The sequence below is a fragment of the Eumetopias jubatus genome, unplaced genomic scaffold (assembly GCF_037043125.1).
Source record: "Eumetopias jubatus isolate StellerSeaLion01/CBP00866 unplaced genomic scaffold, mEumJub1_p1.0 scaffold_12, whole genome shotgun sequence".
NCBI classification, from domain to species: domain Eukaryota; kingdom Metazoa; phylum Chordata; class Mammalia; order Carnivora; family Otariidae; genus Eumetopias; species Eumetopias jubatus.
In genome coordinates this window covers 59,321,044-59,340,305 of record NW_028274818.1, presented here as the reverse complement: position 1 = coordinate 59,340,305, position 19,262 = coordinate 59,321,044, and the positions used below count along the sequence as shown (strand labels likewise).

Below are 19,262 nucleotides of genomic sequence, written 5' to 3'. Positions count from 1 at the left end.
GGAATAAAGAAAACTCATCCATGGCCGGATGGTATGCAAAGGCTGCCGTCTGCACACTCTGCTTGTAAAAAGGGGAGTTCTCTGCATTTGAGAGGCATGACCAGGGAAGGTTTCCTCCAGCCTGAAGGCCTGCAAAGAAGGCAAAAGCTTTACCCACAACCTGACCATCTGGAACCTGCCCTTCCTTTCATCAGCAGTGCCGATGAGCAATGCAAATGCAGGGGTGAGTGGTGTGGATAAAAAGTACGGAGAAGTGCATTCAGGTGAGAAGGCAAACAAGAATGGCCATCTCGGGGAGCCAGGGGCCCCCAGCAGAGCAGTGAGCCTGGAACAACCAACTTTTACGGTGGAAGGGCAGGAGGTGGAGAAGAAACTCAGGGCACACAGCTGTCTGATGGAGAGGTGACCTCCCCTGTGATCACTGTGTCTCCCGCACGGGCCACTTTACTCACAGGCCTGAGGGCAGCAGCAGGAATCTGGACAACACGGGCAGCGGACGTAGCAACAGCAGCTGTGAGGGCAGCACTGGCACCAGCAGATCCCCACCAGGACGAAGAAGAGGAAGACTCCCAGGATCACCAGGCCAACAAACACCCACTCTGGAAGGACGCACAGAGAAACCCACACTGGAGGTGGCCCACCGCTGGGACAGGCACGCTCTCATCGCTGTCTCCTGTCGGAGGAGTGGGGCAGGACGGGGGACCTGGGGCAGTAAGCATCTCATGACAGGGCACAGAGCCCACCCCCCCCCCCCCCAGCTCAGGAGGAGCTCTGAGAGTGAGAAGTAGACTCAACACGGCAGGGGTATGGAGAAGAGGAAAGAAGGTTGCCTAGGGTCATACTGAGCACACGTAATGACCAGCACAAGGTGGTGGGGGAGTTTCCGGGCCCCCTCCTGGGCAAAGGGTTTACCATATCAACTGTAGTGTCAGAACAAGTATGGCACTTGTTCCAGCAGAAACACTCCTGGCGGGGGAGAGGAGGAATCTTGTTGGCTGAGCTATGAAGTGGTGGGTTCTGCGAATATGTTTCTTTTGTGGTCAAGTGATTCTTACCCATAAAAATATAAGTCCTGAGAAAAAGTTCTCCATGTCACATGGTCTAAATCAGAACATATTCAGGTGGTCCGGGTCTTTCTTACGTATTCATCGACCTTCCCTGCTGACCAAACCCCTCCTCCCCTCCCCCCCCCGTAACACCTTTCCTGTACTCAGCATCAAGGCTGAGATCAAAACCTTTTGCTTTTATCTGTGGAACAAACCCGGGCTAGAGAAAACTGGACACAAAGACTCAGGAAGAGAATATGCTGTCCGCAGGTCCCAGGAGTGGCTTGGTTGGATGGCACTGGGGCTGACCATGCTAAACAGCCAGCAGAGCCAGCTCAGACGACGGCTCAGGGCTCTGACAACCTCACTGGCTGTTTGTTAACTTCTGCTATTTTCACACCTCTTCCAAAGGCCGAACACAAATTCTAGCTCATGTGCTCACCCACAAGATTCACAAAAGGAAACAAATTCCATTTGGCTTACATAAAAATGACTGTGACCCTCGAGTGACTTTACATCGTGCTTTTGGGACTTGGCTATAGGACCCAGCTTCCCCCTGGAGGCCTGGGACAGACTGGAGTGAGCCAGGATTTCAAAGCCCAAAGATTAAAGTGGTTGGTTCTGATTGAAAGCCACCTACCAGAAGTCCCTTCACAGTGAACTTCAAGTACATAATGTTTTTCTTGAATTTTGGTTATTAAATCTTCCTTCAATTAAATGGACATTCAGTTGGAGCTTGAAAATATGGTATTTTCGTTATATAAAGGGTTTTGGAGGGTTAATGTTAAAATTATCTGACCTTTGTTTAGAACATAATTTCCTCAGGAAGAAAACAAACAACTTATGTTTCCTGAATGTCCCTCCTCACTCATCCATCCGAAATACATTCAAATTAACCAGGTCACCATCTCTTCAGTGAGGAAATGAGAAGGTCTTACGCCTGGTGAGAATGGTCTGGAGAGCATTCCTGCTGAGGACAGTAGATAGTGGAGGCCTTTGTCTTGGTCCTCAGCTACAACACAATAACATTATGTAGCCTGAGACAGATATGAGCCCTGAGGAACAGAACCGTGGTGTGCCTCAGTGGCTACAACAAGGGTCAAGCAGTCAAGGATACAGACTGGCAGGCTACCTCGGAGAAACAAAAGAATGCTATCCATGAAAGGATTCTTGGGAGTCAGAAGGGAGGGACAGTCAAGGGACAAGGACCAGATATGAAAAATACAGTAACTCTTTCTTGAGACTGGGAGATACAACATCTAGTTTGAAGCAATGCTTTGGAACTGTGTGTGTGTGTGTGTGTGTGTGTGTGTGTGTGTGTGTGTGTGATGAACAAATGGGTACAAACTGACAGAACTCTGGATAAGGGGGAATCACACAGAGGTATCTATTTGTGTCCTTGGGATCAACATCAGGGTGAAGACTGTCCATATTTGGGTTGGCCAGCTAATGGCAAAACAGGAGAATTCATGGAAGAATAACCAGTCAAACTCAACTGTAAAGACTTCAGATGTCTTAAAACCTGAATAAAGTCAACACCAATGGCCAGGAATATTTTGTATCTCTCTTGCTCCCAACAATTATGTGGCTCTTAACCCTTTGGCAGAAGCCCTCTAAAGCAAGACTGAATCATAGTCTTTCCTATTCCCTGAGTTTGCGTATGTCCTTTCCCATAGTTCACTCTTGTTTCTCTCTGAACCTCCTTCCATTACAGACTCTAGGGCTGCCCCGAACTGAGGTTGGCTTGTCTAGGCTGGTGCACTCAACTTAAGCTACATAAAATGACAGAGGTGTGCATCTGGGGTTTCCTTGACATATGGTCTATGGATCCCAGGGACTTAGGGGGCCCAAGAAGCTCCTGAAATTGCATACAAAGCAATGTAGGTCTGTAAATGTGTACTTTTGAAGGGAGGAGGGGTGCATTACTTTCATAAGGCTTGAAAAAATGTTTTGATAAAGTTATAAAAGGCAATTCAGAGTAACATGATTGTACACTAATGAATGGGTAAACATATAATTTAGGGAATAAGGAAATGCAGATAAATAATAACTCTGTTGGGGATACTTATAACTGTCTAGGTACAGTTGAGATACTGAATGGTTATGGAGATTGCCAAAGAGCCTGCAAGGCCTGACATTGAAGTACCGGGTCCCCACTGCAGCCCTATTTTAATTATCATTATTCTTTTAGGGCCTAGTAACAGAAGAAATACAATTTAAAGTCTTTTCCACTGGGCTTAGTTCATCCTGGAAAAGACCACAGAAACATACAGACAAATGTGCAAATAAATTAAAGGAGCAATTAGTGACTAATGCAGAAGCAAGACAGATGGAGTGACAGCAAATTAAGCAAATAAAGAGTTAAATGACTGAATACCTGGCATAATCTCCACAGCAAAACTGGGCAAGAGATCAGCAAGCAGCCCTGTCCTGCCTAGAAGAGGTGGAAGGAAAAGAAGAAGGAAAGAGGTTACTCCAAAGGAAAATACTGCTTCAAGGCTGGCTCCGGTTGGCACCAACCCTACACACGGCCATGGACTCAGGCTCTTTGTGGTAGGACAGACAAGTCACAGAGGCTGAGCTCAGTCAAGAGAAAAACTTTCTCCATCAATCTTTGGCAGCCATGTAAGTGAACTTTGCACCTAAACCAGATGGAAGCAGAAACAGAACTTTCTCTCCAACTATTTATAGAAGGAGGAAATCTCTGCTTCAAATATGAAAAGCCCTGCTTGAGCAGACTGACATACACCATCTCCATTCATTTATACATTCTTCTCCACACATTTTATCGGAAAATCAAACCCATCTGTATCTAGCCGTGCAACCTACATTTTCATACATCCATACACAATCCTATGTCCATATCAAAACACAAGTACATATTTGGTTTTAACCCAGAATCGTCTCACTACATGATTCTATTTATAGCCTAAAGATGTTTCAATGATTAAAATTTTCAAAGGCAAGGAAAAGATAAAGCTAGATGACTTACACCCTCTTCTACACTCCTTCTGGTTTCAGAAATACTCCATACATATGTATGTGGTATGGCTTTTCCATATGGGACCCACAGCTGGCATTGAATGACCCCAAGTGCCTTCTGCATGATACAGCAGATGAGCTTAAGGGCTGGTGTCAGAACAGGTGCCCCTTGGGGCTCTGGACGACAAAGAGCTGCGCAGGAACCAAGATTGTGGGAGATGCGGGGGAGGAGGTTAGTCCTTTTAACAGCTAGCCTGATTTATAGAAAGAAGCACTGAATGCTTTCGCCATGTTCTCATATCAAGATAAATGTAAAGGCCCTGATACGACTTTTGCACCTGTCCCAGATGTTTCTGCCTCACTGAAGCCTTGCTAATAAACAAGCTGCCTGATGAAGCAACTAGCAAATTGCCCTCATTTCAGACTGCTGATGGCAAAAAGCCACTGTGGTACCACCTAAGCATGCAACTGAATCTCACTTCACTTATGTGCATAACACACACCCCTAGAACAGCTCTGTCCATTAGAAAGAGAATGTGAGCTACACGTAATTTTAGCTTTTCTAGCAATCATATTAAAGAGTATTAAAAAAAGAAAGAAATTTAATACTATGTTTTACTCATACCAATGTAGCCAAAATATTAACACTTCAAAGGCTCAGTAGCCACGTGTCAGTACTGAATACACAGTTTGAGGGGTCTGTTTCATGCATATGGATTTGGCTCATTTAGTTCGTTGAGGTGCATTAGAAAAAAGTTACCCACTTGTGTAATTTATATTTTGAATCTAAAGGTTGGTCATGATTGGTCGGTCACTGATCCCCTCCTCTATCAAACCACTCCATAGAAAAGCAGCTCTGATAAAAGTCAAAGAAAAAGCAGCTCCTCCAGGACATTGACTTTTTCTTGGCTCTCCCTAACCATGCAAAGCCAATGCGGTAAAATGTGCCCTGGTCCTATGTCCTGCGTGGGTAATGGTCCCTCATTGGAAAAAATTAATTGGGACCACAATACATTCCAAGGTCAAGGAAGTTATAGAATGAGTGACTTAGGCTAGCTCTGTTTTAGGTTTTGGCAAGAAGGGCTTCTTTCGGTCCTCTATCTTGTGCAGCTAACATGCCTTAGCATGGTCTGCTGTTTGCAAGGTCTCTTGGAGGAACATACAGGAGCCAAGTGGGACATTGGAAAAAGGCATCCTGAAGGAGAATTCTCAGGCTAGCCTTTAGCCTAAGCCTTCATGAAATGCTAAGACGTGCCTCTGAGACTCACATATGGTCTAATCCAGTTCGTAGGATGGAATACCAGACAGGGATTTGGGACCAGAGTCTGAGCAAGTAATTAAGCGCATGCATTGGTCTCATCTGGAGTGTTCTGTGTACAAGTATCTCTTGGAAACTCAACAAGGAAACAACTGGTCAAGGACTGGGGAATTTGGGATGTTGGCCATCTCTTAAAGACATAATTAATATTAATTACCAGCCAATAGCCAGTGATCAAGAAGTCAATATACAGCATTTTAGCAAGCTAGTTATCGGATACTTACTTAATGGTGATTTTTTAAAAATCCAGACAATTAGCACTTCTGAATCTATCTCTTATTGTATCTAGTGAAATGCAAAGGCTTTCCTTGTGTCTACTCTTGAGCTCTCAAGCCTACCAATGTTTTAAACATCTCTAGATGTGCGATAGCCCGTAATTAACTACATTCATAAGAGAAATATTATTGATGATATAAACTACAGATTTGTACACCCTCACGGGGAATTAGCCATGTGACAATTATTAACTATAAAAAAATCCATATATTCGGGCACCTGGGTGGCTCAGATGGTTGAGTGTCTGCCTTCAGCTCCAGTCATGATCCCAGAGTCCTGGGATCGAGCCCCACATTGGGCTCCCTGCTTCTCCCTCTCCCTCTGCTGCTCCCCCTGCCTGTGCTCTCTAGTTCTCTTTGTCAAATAAATAAATAAAACCTTTAAAAAAAGAAAAAAGAAATCCATATACTCAAGGGAAATATGGAGCTCATATATGTTATATAGATGACACTATACTGGAGAAAGCAGTGGACTGGGAGTCAGGGTACTGGGAGTCAGCTTTGCCATTAGTTTACTTGGTGACTACCATAGGCAAACCTCTTTCTAGGTCTCCATTTTCTCATTAGAAATGAAGAAGTGATTGAATAAAGTGATCTGTAAAGATGGAGACCATATGTCCTGGTGTGTGCCCACTGTCCTGGTGTAAATATTAATAGCACTACTTTTTACTCTCAAGGTGTCCTATTTTGGACAATTAATTATATGGCCCCCTATCTATAATATTTTTGGCTCTCAAATCTGATACTTAACGATTAGAGTTGCAAACGCAGCTCTGTATGTTTATAGGGACAACAGGTAAGGCAAGTAAATGCAGCTAGCCAAATGTAATCCAACAGGGAGCATTTGGGGGTGAAGCGAATGGCAGATTATGTGTCTAGAAGGGCTGTTACTACTCACCTCTAGCCAATTGCTGCCCCATAGGAATGTGTCTCCATAGCTGCAGGTCTTCCTATTTTTCAAGATTAGCCACACCACAGACTTTTGTGTGAAATACCCTGATTTTCAAATGTTGGCAATGGATTCATAGACTTTTTTAACACACTGGACAAGCCATACGAAATATATTTTGGGGCTGTATAGGGCCCAGAGATCACATACTTGCAACCACCGACGGGTATATACAGACCAATATATTTATTGGGCATGTAAAACACAAAAGCTGGGTTTTCCCACAGGCTGTTTAGGTTACCTTGCTGGTCTTCTGACATTGTTTCTACATACAGAACGTCAGTGAATAGGAGCTCTAGGAACCTACGTTCAAATTAAAATCTGAAAGCAAGAGTATTACACACCAAACTGTTCGCCCTTCTTATTTCTGGGGAGCTGGAATGGGCATCACGGAAGAACAATGAAGGGATTTTCATTTCTAGGTTATATTTTTACATTTGTAATTTAAAAGCTTAAGGATAGGGTGGTATCAAAAATATGGACAGGAGATTCACAAAGCTTGTTACTCCAACAGAAAGACATACCTCAAGCTTCTCATTCTCCCTGAAGCATCAGTCAGGGAAAGATGAACTTTTCCCATAATGCACCTGTGTACTGCTCGCCCCAGGATGGGTGACAGAATCTTGCCATCCAGTGGGTGAAATTTAATGTCTTCAGAATTCAGGGCATAGTAGGAGTTTGGGGATAGCAGACAATACAACTCTATCATGTCAACAGCAGAGAGTGCACAAATCTCTCTGGCTTTTATACCACAATTTATATTTTACTGGGACTAAAGGCATTTTTAAAAGTAGATTTATGCCGGAATCATATATTTCTGAAAATCATTTTGCTTCCAGCTTCTTGACTAACAATTCCAAAGAAATGCTGTTGCCAGCTAGAAATGCTCTATCTTTTCTTCCTATTCTATCACATCCACTGAAGGTCTGATCTTAGAAAGTCCAAACAATTCCAGTAAATACTTTCCAGATTTCAGTAGCACTTTGCCAACACTTGTGAATCATTGCTATTCTTCCAGGATTCAGTTTAAGAGGGGCAATTACAAGTCACTTTAATGTCTGAGGAAAGGATAGAAAACAAACCCTGCAAATAGAAGACCACATCTATGCTTTTCAAACCACAGCTCAAACTATCAGTAGAAAATACTGTTTTTATGTAAGCCTTCAAACAGTTTTCCCCAAACCTTGCAGAATCCATTACTTTTAAGAAATTTCCACATGAATAGACCAAACAAATTAGGCATACTAATAGTTTGTACATGCACACACACACACGTGCCCGCTTCGTACAATTACCATCACAAACTTCGCAGCCAAAAACATTCACAATACTTTGGGTTGAATGATCAGGGCAGAAACATGCATTGTGAATAAAACGACCCTGTACCTTACCTATATAATTCCCTATTTCAGCTGTTTCCTACCACTGACACATTGAAGTTATCCCCATTTAAAGTTGTGACCAGAAAACGATTACTGAATACATCATAACACAGTATGAGCTAATTCAAAGACATTCACCATGCTGCTACAAACTAATAAACAATAACAGAAATGACTGCAAAGTACTCTGCCTTTGCAAAGTGCTGTGGTGAATCAACTTGTACATATTCCTGAAAACCAGCTCATTTCTGGAATGTCTCCAATTCATTCATTCATCATTCAGTCAACCAAGAAACGTGGACTGTGCCAGGTGGAGACACAGAGGAATAAGGCGTGAACCTTATGCTTGAGAGGCTCACTGTCTAGCCTGTGTAGCTTGTCCAACAATGTTGATCTAAGACCCAACTGTAGTTGCCTGCTTCTGTTTCACAAACTTATTAAGGTCAAAGGACTTTCCTCCTGCCAAATCCAATCATCATCAGTTTTGTTTTGTTTTGTTTTCCATTTTTGACATCAGCTTCCACCTAGTCATGAGGCCTTTCCCCAGAAACACAGTCCTTGCCTGTTTTCCCACTTCTCTTCTCCTCGTGGCCTTATCTTTGCACATTTCACAATGAACCACATCCTAGTGACATTTCCCCAAGGTTCAAATGCTCTTTTCTTGGTAGGCCAGGCTCCTCAAGGCAGGATTTACTTACCTTCTTTACTAACAAAACCAACTAATACACTTCTCAGTCTCCTGCTTTGTTCAAATCCTTACCACACACACTCTGAAATCCATTCTGGCAAAGCCCTGGAAGGAGGCTGCCCTGAGGGGCTGTGCACCGTGCTCGGCCTCCCGAGCAGCCCACCTCACCCAATTGGACTTTGAAGTGTTTCCAGGAGCAAATCCCCACTGCCCGCTATGCTTGAGCTTCTGGCTGGACTTCTGGTTCATCATTCATGAGAGTACTTTTTATCCCAGATGGAAAAAGAACATGAAGGAAACATTCATTCATTCATTTAGCACTATTCTATGTACTGGAGAATGTTTAGCACCCCTGGACTCAGGGCTCAATGCCAGGAGCATCCTCTAGTCCTTGCAACACCCCCAAATGCCATCTTGCTATCTAAGGGGATTGAAGCAACACCCCACCCCACACCCCACAAGCTGCACACTCCCAGGCTATGGTGTTTCTAAGGCAATCATTACAGAGAGATACAATATGCATACAAAATTCAGCCAAAAAAGTTGTTTTTGTCTCTACTCTTAAAACTTAAGTCTAAGCTCTGATTACTAGTCCAGGATCTTCAAAGTGCAACAGAAGGTACAGAAATCCTAGATTTAGGACAAACTTGTTTTCAGATCCTAGATCTGCTATTCACTTACTTGCTGACAACAGACACTAAATTATTTAAGGCACTGGAACTCACAAGAAGGAGAAAAAAACAATACTTCCTTCATACTTATGATGTTACCACTGCTCACAGCATCATTATCTTCTTTGAATGTATTACCTTGGAGTCCTCCTCAGGTTTGCCAATATTCATTCTAATGACCTTTCTGTTCAGGATGATCAGATGTTCAGAATGCTTTTCTTCCCCAGTTCCTTGCCATTCCCCTCTTCTCCCTCCTGTTTAATGCACATCTGGGCTTCATCCCACTTCCAAGCTTTCCTAACATGCCCTAGATCCATTTTCAGGGATGTACTGTACCCACCCCCTGGTCTCTCAGCTCCTAACCATCCAAAATGTTTCTCTCTTAAGTCTTTGAGGAGAGCAGATGGTTTTCTCTGGCCCCCTTAAGTGTAAAGTTGTTTCTATGGCTATTTGGAATCCCAAATAGACTGGAAATTTCCCAAGTGCACACACATCCCTGTTTTTATTCTATATTCCCATAGCAACCATGCATTCAATAAATATAATTTATGATTATCCATCACAAATGTGGATATAGCTTCCCTTTCTTTTACATATATTTATAAAGTGTATTTAAGCATTTCATGCGTGTACTTTTTTCTTTTTATATCTTTTACATTTTAGGTCACTTTAAATTATAGTGAATAATTCTGACAGTGACAAAATGACTAGTATTGGACCATCTGCAATTAACTATTAATAAATGCTTCAGGCTTTTTGGCAGTGATTATAAGCTTGGCCTAAGGCACTAACTTTTTTTTTTTAATTTTTTTTTTTAAGTAGGATCCACACCTAGCATGGGGCCCAACGCAGGGCTTGAACTCATGACCCTGAGCTGAGATCAAGAGTTGGACACTTAACCAACTGAGTCACCCAGGCATCCTGGCACTGACTTCTTCTATTCACATAGAATTTCAGAATTAGATTTTATAGCTAGAAAGAATCTCAGAGGTCATCTAATCCATAACCCACTCCATGTTTTCAGGAATCTGAGGCTCAGAGAGATTAAGGACCTTACTCTAAGTCACATAGCTAATAATCGAACCAGGAATAGAAAGAACCTGGGTCTACTCACCCCCATTCCAGTATTTTTTCCCAATATCTCATTCCCCATCAAGCTTTGCTTCTCCTTAATTTAGAAATGTGCAGCAACAGCTTTCTAGTTCCCTAATATTTGCAGAGAGCAACTCTGAAATTTATATTTGTGGCTTTATTGCTCTACTTATATAATTAAAGTATAATTTTTGGATGTACGAAATGTTAGAGATGGTTGAAATTTTCAGCAGCTTTTAAAGTTGTGACCAGAAAATGATTACTGAATACATCATAACACAGCATGAGCTAATTCAAAGACATTCACCATGCTGCTACAAACTAATAAACAGTAACAGAAATGACTGCAAAGTACTCTGCCTTTGCAAAGTGCTGTAGTGAACCAACTCCTTGCCCCCAGTGAGAGAATAGACGCCAAGTATTATTAGTCATAGAACATGTACAACTTGGCCTGAGATGAAATGCAGAAGACAGCTAGATTTGACTCCAAAATGGCATGGAGGAAGGTGGGATTTAATGGAAGGAAGAAATGGGACTTCCTCGGTGCCCAGTGTGATTTCCTGAGCTCACCGCGCTCCATCCAACCGACTGGCACGGGCAACTGAAACACAAAGATACCAAGAATGGCTACTTAACCCAAAAAGCCCTGGTGGTCGGAGGCAGCCACGGAGGGGGACACTGCTTGTAGGTCCTCGGACCGTCAGAGTCCCTGCCCTCTCCTCCCCGGCCAGCCCCTCTCCGTGTGAGGGGCTTCCACCAGGGGGCATTTCCCAGACCAAAGTCGGGGCACCGCTCGCGTGGGAACGCGAACGTGCACACTTGAATGGCGGCAGCTGGCTGTGGAGAAAAATGGAATGACTGTTTCCTGACCAGCTTTCAAGGGCCGCAATTCTTTCTTTCCAGGGCTGAGCCGATTTCTCGGTGACACCCACTCTCCCGCGGCCCCCGGTTCCTCCCCTCTGCGGGCCCGTCCCTCCCGCGCCCAGGCCCAGAGACTACAATGAAGCTGGCGGGCTGACCCAGCTGCTCCAGCTCGCGCCCGGGTAACCACGGCAACCGCAGGCTTCAGGAATGCGCGCTAATTGAAGGCCGAGTTTCCTCCCACAGTGATGAGCAACAAGTGAAGCAAAAATAGTGAGGCGGGATGAAGGCTGGGAGGGAGCAGGGGGGTGGAGGGGAGAGCTGGTGCAGCGAGGCGCGGGACTGGGTGGCTGGGGATTAGGGAAGGCAAAGAGCGCCTTCAAGACCTCGTTTGTTCTCTTAACAACCCAGGGTCGTGAAGAGCTAAATGGACAGCCTTCACCCTCCTGACATCTTGGTGCAAAATTTTCAGGGAACGATCATTAAGGCAACCCCCCCCCATCTCTTTGCTGGGCACCTCTGCTTGTTTCTAGTAAGTGAATGGAGATGTGCACATCCCTAGGTCTCCACGAATAAAATAGCAGCTAGCAGCAAGAGTTCAGCAGGTGAAGGAATGAACTGACACTAATTTGCCCCCCTACCCCGCTTCTCCGGATGTTCTGTTCTCTTCAAACCAAAGGAGAACCTTCAAGGTGGTCATGTTTATAGGGTGACCATCACACCAGTTTGTCTGGACAGGACAAGTTTAGGCCTGTTGTCTTGACAGAAATTATTAAAAGTTTTCCCTTTTCATTCCCAAGTATCCTGGTTCGGACAATAAATTACAAAGTCACCCTATCTAAAGTCTTTCCCGGGCCATCCAGATCCCAATCCAAGTCAGCTGTTCCCCAAACCCCTCCAGACTTCATCAAATAGCCTGTGTGATGTAATCCTTGTATTTAGGCACCAAACACCCTGTAATTAACGAAGGCCATCCACTGAGAAATGGGGACTTCCACCAGCAGCCAAAATATAGTAACCAAAACATTGCATGCTGGGACAGGATGTCCTGAAATCCACTAGCAAGAAGAGTCCCACAGGGCTGATTAGGGTCACCACTGGCAAGGCACCACACAGATGTCATTGAGAAAACGTGAATCTAGTAGTAATAGGATTGCCAATTCACAGATGGCTCATTAAAGCCTCTGCCTATGGTACAGGCGAAAGGGAAATCGGCTCTCTAGCAGGAGTACCAGAACCCAGAATTCCCTAGAGAGGGTTCCCTCACATTAAGGATGACACACTAGCAATGAAATGTGGGGCATGGGAACTGGTGGGAGTTCTTATTATGTGCCATTTAATCCTCACAATAGGTCTTCCATGTAACCTTTATTACGCCTTCCCCACTTTTACAGATAATGAAACCGAGGCTCGTCAACATCGACTTACCCTAGGTTATATTGCTGCACCGGGTCCAGGGATATCTGACCCCAAAGCCCATGCTCTTCACAGAAGACCTTGTCCAGTATCCAGATGGACCTTTGGTCAAGATCTGGGTTTTGCAACACTGGCACTATTGACACTTGGGGCCAGATAATTCTTTGTTGGGTGCAGGAGGGCTGTCCTGTACATCGTAGAACGTTTAGCAGCCTCCTTGGCGCCTACAGCACCCCACAAGTTGTGACAACCAAAAATGTTTCTAGACATTGCCAAATGTCTCCTGGGGGGGGGCAAAATAGCCCCTTCTTGAGAACGAATAGCCTAGATATTTAATATCAAATACAGTCTTAATCTTTTCTTGTATTCTCTAATTGCTTCAGAAATATAATATTTACCTTTACCAAAAGACAAGATAGTGTCATTTATTTATTTTGTATCTTCACTGTGCTAGGGACATAGCATGCAAAAAAGATGAGTTAAATATAAATCAAAATTTAAATGTAAATCATACTTGAACCAAAACTGACTCTATCATGGTGCCCATCAAAGCGCGAGGTTGCAATTATGCAGTAGAGAGGTCTGAAGGCAACAGGAGACTCCTTGCAAAGACTAAAAGGCATGATCCCAAGTCTTTAGAGCACCACAACCCCCACTCCACTGCTTACACAGTAGAATGGTTGTCACTGACACTCATTAACCAGAATCACATTCTGGTTGATGCCTGGCTAACTTTCTAGTTCTTCCAAACAGAGGCATCTAGGTAAGCTCAGGGCAGAGCAGGCCAGGACGAGGAGAGAGGACTGGGAGAAAAGGCAATGGGGCTGAAGCCTAAACAGCTCACTCCTAATTAGTTCTCTCTCTCTCCTTGCATGGGAGCCAGCATGGTGATCTCGGCTTTTCTGGAAATGTGAAGGCACAGGTGTCTACTGAAGACAGAAAGAATGGCTCCGCCCTCCTAGTGGAATCAAGTCTAGTTAAGGTCTTTCACATGGGGCCAAGATATCTGAGGTATTATTGAGTCTACAAATGAAAATATGGGTACAGCCCAAATCCAAAGATGTTCCAAAGTAGTAAACCCCAGATTTATGGCGAGAGTGTGGCTCTGTAATTAATTCCTTCTCTCCTTTCTTGCCAGGAGTAAACTTTTTCTTTCTTCTCCCCCATTCTTTTTCCCTCTTCTTCTGTTTGTAAATCTTGGAGAGAAACAGCAGTAGCCACTCTGAGAGATCAAAGTTTTAGCAAGCAACAAAGACCTCCAAGGAGGCTGTTGCCATGGGAACTCTCGGAGCTGAAGCCCTTTTAATCGGCAAATCTCCTTGGTTAGCAGCACCGGGCTGGGGCTGGCAAAGACAAAGAGGAAGAGAAGGAGGGGAAGGAGCCTTGGCAACGAGTAGCCTCTCTTAACAGCCAGAACTAATGTCACGGGGATGGGAGTGCAATGGAATTCAGACTGAGGCAGCATTGACAAGGGGTGAGTGCTAGAGCATTTCTGCTCAGCCTCAGAAACAGGCACCTGTCAAAAATCCCTAAAGTCAATGGCCAGTTCTGAGATACGCCCTCCCAAGAATTCCCTGATTTCTGATTGCGTTCTTCATGGCTCCTTAATACTAACAAGCTGAAAGGTGTATTTTAGACCACAATAACAATGTCAGGCACAGTGTTGTGAATAACTTGATTTTATAAAAATCCATGTATGTCTGTTCCTCCACCCCTTGCCTCAGTACCTCTGGGTAAATCACAGGAGGAGATCGAAGGGAAAACAGAAGCACAACAGGAAAACAAAGGTATCTCTGTGGCATCGCCATCAAAGGGAAAAATCAATCCCAACTTAGCGCCTACTCACAAGGACCTGCTGGGAGCAAACCTCTTTCTGGCTTCCTGGAATAGCATTGCATTTGGCCTATAAAGAAACACAAATGGATGAATTCCACAAAATATTAACAGTGTTTGTTTTTGCCTGCCTTCTTCATTTGGAAACAACCTGCCCAATTTCCCTTTAGGAAGCTACTCCTTTTCCTTCTTCCCTTCAATTCGTACCGTTCAACTGGGGCTGTTGGTATACTTAATGCTCCTTTCCCAAAGCACAGCCAGCCCCCAACAACAGGACTTTTGCTGAAACTACAGAGAAAGGCACTTTGTCCTAGGTGATGGAAGGCGTTCAAGACCATGGAAGTCTAGAACTGCTGGGGGCTATCTTTGCCCCAAATGGGGAGCCTGCCTGAGAACTAAGCTAACACAGAGGAGACAGAGATTCTTTAAAATATAATCTGAATGCTGGGACTCAGACATGCTTGAACCTAGACTTATCAGTTACCTAAGCCAAAAAATTTCCCTAAGCCAGGTTAAGTGTCTAGCCCTTGCAAGTGCAAGACTTATGAAGAATACAGTCATTGGCTCTGGATGGCGAGATTTTAGGAGATATTTTCTTCTTTTGTACATTTCTGTTCTGTTTGAAATGTTCGCAATACATATGCATCATTTTTTTCTAAAACAAACAATATTAAAGTAAAATAAACAGCAGTATTTTAGGCATCACCCTAGATAGAGAATTAATTCTGCAATCTGTGGGTCTTCTAAATAAACTCAAAATCATAGAAAGGACTCTGAAAGCTATCTTGGGTATCCTAGTATCTTAGAAAAGAGAACCTGTTCCATATTGAAAGCTCATCAGAGAGGAAGTTTCTATAATTTCCCCCACCAACCATAATTTCTAAAAATTGTTATTTACCATTAGGAAAGCCTTCCTTAGCTTTAATCTAAACACCCTTGGGTCATGTCCTCTTACTCTATTCTCAGTCCAGAATCAGGAGCGTTCACCCAGCCATGTTTCCACTTGGGCCCTTTCCCTCATTTTTCTACTTGAAGGCCCTTAAAAAACAAGCTACCATACGGGACATCAGAAAGAAGGGGTCAGGCCCTCATATTGCGCATGGAAAGAAGAAAAAGGCGAGCTGCTTTTAGATTTTAAAATAATAACTTCTCTGCTTGAGCCTTCCTGAACGGTGAAGTCCTTTTCCTGCCAGCTGGAGCTGCCCAAGGGAACTTTCCTCCTATCCAAACAGTGGCATGGTTCCAGGTTATAAACATCCTGTCCTTGCCACAGATCTTCAACCAACATCTTATCTCAGGGTGGCAGATTTCTGGACACTCCCTTCTTCTGTCTGAGGGTATGGCTCTATGATCCCAAATGTCTAAATGTTTCTAAGGTACTTGTCACAGTCATCTCAAAGCACCCAAAACACCAAGTGTATTTCCAACTTCGGTATGACTTTACCTTCTGAATCATCAAAAAGAGATTAAAGAATGTTCAGTATAGTTTTTGTGTTTAATGTTGAATCAGCGGTTGTCTTCCCATTTCTCTGAATCACTTGTCTTCAGATATTTCTGAAACCTCCGAAAGAAGCATCCACAGTGATTTGTAGATGGTTCAGATGTCTGGGAAAAGGAGGGTGGGGTCATGCTCAGTGGGGGACGTATGCAATCCAGGCAAAAACAACTATGCCTTTGAAGTAAGGGCCTAGGTCAATGGTTACAGGCAGTTTCCCTAAGAAATAAAGTGAAATACTAAAGCAAATCTGGGACAAGTAAAAATTATTACCCATGACCTCAAGCAGCAACCACAATTTTTAAAACATGGCTTATGGGGCACCTGGGTGGCTCAGTAGGTTAAGCTTCTGACTCTTGATTTCAACTCAGGTCATGATCTCAGGATCGTGAGATCAAGCCCCACATCAGGTTCTTGGCTGAGCAAGAAGCCTGCTTAAGATTTTCTCTCTCCCTTTCCCTCTGCCCCTCCTCCCCCACCCCTCTTCACTTGTGATCGCACTCTAAATAAACAAACAAACAAACAAACAAACAAATAAATAAATAAATAAATAAGGCTTATGCAGAAGAGCATTCTATAGCTTCTTAATATAGACAGGTCATGTGGTATCGCTAGGAATGAAGACATTTGGGTTTGATCATCATCACTGTTTTGTTTTTTGTTTGTTTGTTTTGTTTTTTACAGGGGTAATTGTTATAAAACCTGAACATTAATTTCTTCATTTGGAAGATGAGGAAAATAATGCCTGCTCTACCTTACATGGTACTTATAGAAAAAATCTGTGAACTACTAATTATTATCAGAGTACTTAATGAATAGCAGGCATAGTAATGGTATCACTTTGGTGGACATTTATTGCCTTTTTCTTTTTTTTACATCTCACATCCATTCTTCCTTTTTTTGTAAGAGTGCCCCAATTTACTTTGGGAAAATGATTCTTCTCCACATCTTGGTGGGCTAGCCACCAAGAGCTCTTGACCTCCCAAGGCTAAGCAGTGGACACCTGTCCAAACTGAGACAATTGGGACTCTCCTGAGACTAATTCTTGAGTGCAAAAATGAAGAAAACAAAACAAAAAAAAACAGTTAAAATGATTTTTTTTTCTGGCTATGGAGTCCTAAAGATATTAATTCTTGCTACATAGACCCTAGAGCATCTCTGGCACAGCAAGGACTGTGCTGTGTTCATCAGAACATTTCTACTTTTTTCCTGGGGAAATACAAAATAACAGCAGAAGTGACCCACGTCATTGCCAGACCTGGCCTCTAAAAAAGTCCCACATGACCTTTCTCACTCTCCCTTTCTGAGCAGCTGTGAGCAAATGTCTCCAGTACAGCTGAGCCAAACAATGGAGAAGCTTAGAGCCCTACTCCGCCACGTGGAAGGGAGCTACCCAGGTGAGCCTCCTAACCCATATCTGACCAGGACAAGAGGAAGTAACAGATTTCTACTGTAGTGGGGCGCCTGGGTGGCTCAGCCGTTAGGCGTCTGCCTTCGGCTCAGGTCATGATCCCGGGGTCCTGGGATCGAGCCCCGCATCGGGCTCCCTGCTCCGCAGGAAGCCTGCTTCTCCCTCTCCCACTCCCCCTGCTTGTGTTCCCTCTCTCGCTGTGTCTCTCTCTCTCAAATAAACGAATAAAATCTTTAGAAAGAAAAGAATAATAAAATAAATAAAATGGTTAAGACACTAAATATTATTAAAAAAAGATTTCTACTGTAGTAAGTCACTGAGATTTGGGGGGGGGGGGGTTTACAGAAGCTAACAAGTGTTACCCTAGCATACTATCCTTTTTAGAGACTGACTTTCCAGGCTTCCTTTCAATTATGATACCCTTCCAACAAACTATTTTCCTGAGGAAGTTAGCCAGAGTCCAATCCTGTCGCTTCCAAGCACAGTCCTTGACGGACCTATCATCAGTAATAATTTAAATAGCCAGATAAAGAATTATGACCAGTGAGATTAAACCACATCATCTCACTAAACCACTCATCTCACTGTAGACATTTATTGTACCGACCCTTTATAAGTCAACAAATACATATTTAGCACTAACATTTAAGAGGCATAAAATATTAGTTACAGATTCTACCCATTTATCATTTAAAAAAACATTCACACCAGCCCCTTTACATTAGCCACTCTGCTAGGCATTACAGATCTAAAGACAAATGAGCACTAGTCCTTTACTCGGAAGAGCACTGAGTGATAGAGCCATGAAAGGATAGCTGAGTCACCCAGGAAGATTATATAAAATGGAAAGGGCCAGGACAGAACCTATCAGTCTTATATTCTAGTTTACTTCATGTGAGTGGTAACACTCGTACTGCATATGTACTTGTCTTGATTTCTCCCACAACATTGGAGGCTTCTCCGTAGCACTGGACCATCTGCTTGGGTTCCAGACCTACATTTCTAGTTGTCAGCAGGACATCCCTACTTTGGGGTCCCTCAGACCTCCCATACTCAACATGCCAAGAACCAAAGTCATTCTCCTGCCTCTCCAACCTGTATGCTCTCTTAGTTGATGGAACAGCTGGCTACCCAGCTAGCTAGAAATCATGGTGTCCTTTTGACTCATCCCTCTCTCTCGTTTCTTTTTTTACATTAGTCACCAGGATCCATCACTTCCATCTCAGAAATGTTTCTGTGTTGTCGCTTCTCAATCCACTGCTCTGGTTCAGAATCTCATAGGCTTTCACCCATGCTGCTGCAGCAGCTGCATAGCCCATCCCTCTGTTCTAGCATTCCTTTGGCATTGTCTACCCTGCTGCTAATTATTGTTTTGACCCTGAGATCTCACTTCATTCCTCTGTTCGTATTTCTTTACTGGCTCCCCAAAGTCTTCAGGACGAAGTCCAAATTTCTTAGTCCGACATGTAAGAGACTTCACAATCTTATTCTGTCAACTTTTTCCATCTTCACCTTTGTGAGTATGATGGAAAAAAATAAATTCTTAACTTTGCCTCTAAGTTATCCCTTTAACTCGCCTTTCCTTACTAATTGGCCAGCTGAAATTCCAACCAGTTTTCTGCTCCCCACTTCGTGATCATCTCCAAGAAGAGCAACGCTCATCTCCTTCCAGCCACCATCAATAGTTTCTTTTTATTCTTGTGGGATTAGTCCTTTAACCCTGACCTACAGCAAAAGACCACAGTCTATTCTCTCTGGCTTCCTTGTGAATGAGCATCACCCTGTACATTCTTGTAACCCATTCTATTTCTCTCATGAGGACTAAAGTCCTGGGAGGTCATTC

At 43.5% G+C, this 19,262-nt stretch overlaps 1 protein-coding gene across 6 annotated transcripts in view; it reads right to left on the bottom strand.

Moving 5' to 3' along the window:
- The window catches only part of ILDR2 (immunoglobulin like domain containing receptor 2), a 61,224-nt gene that overhangs the window by 22,078 nt on the left and 19,884 nt on the right, over positions 1–19,262 (bottom strand). For 3 of the 6 annotated variants that reach the window (XM_088017136.1, XM_088017139.1, XM_088017137.1), the window contains 2 exons: positions 3,424–3,480; positions 453–599 (listed from right to left, as the gene is read on the bottom strand). The exons of 1 other annotated variant lie outside the window; for it this stretch is intronic. In XM_088017136.1, the coding sequence (XP_087873262.1) occupies positions 453–599; positions 3,424–3,480 (204 nt within the window). The remainder of the gene's footprint in view (positions 1–452; positions 600–3,423; positions 3,481–19,262) is intronic. 2 more of the 6 variants (XM_088017138.1, XM_088017140.1) reach the window with 1 other exon arrangement.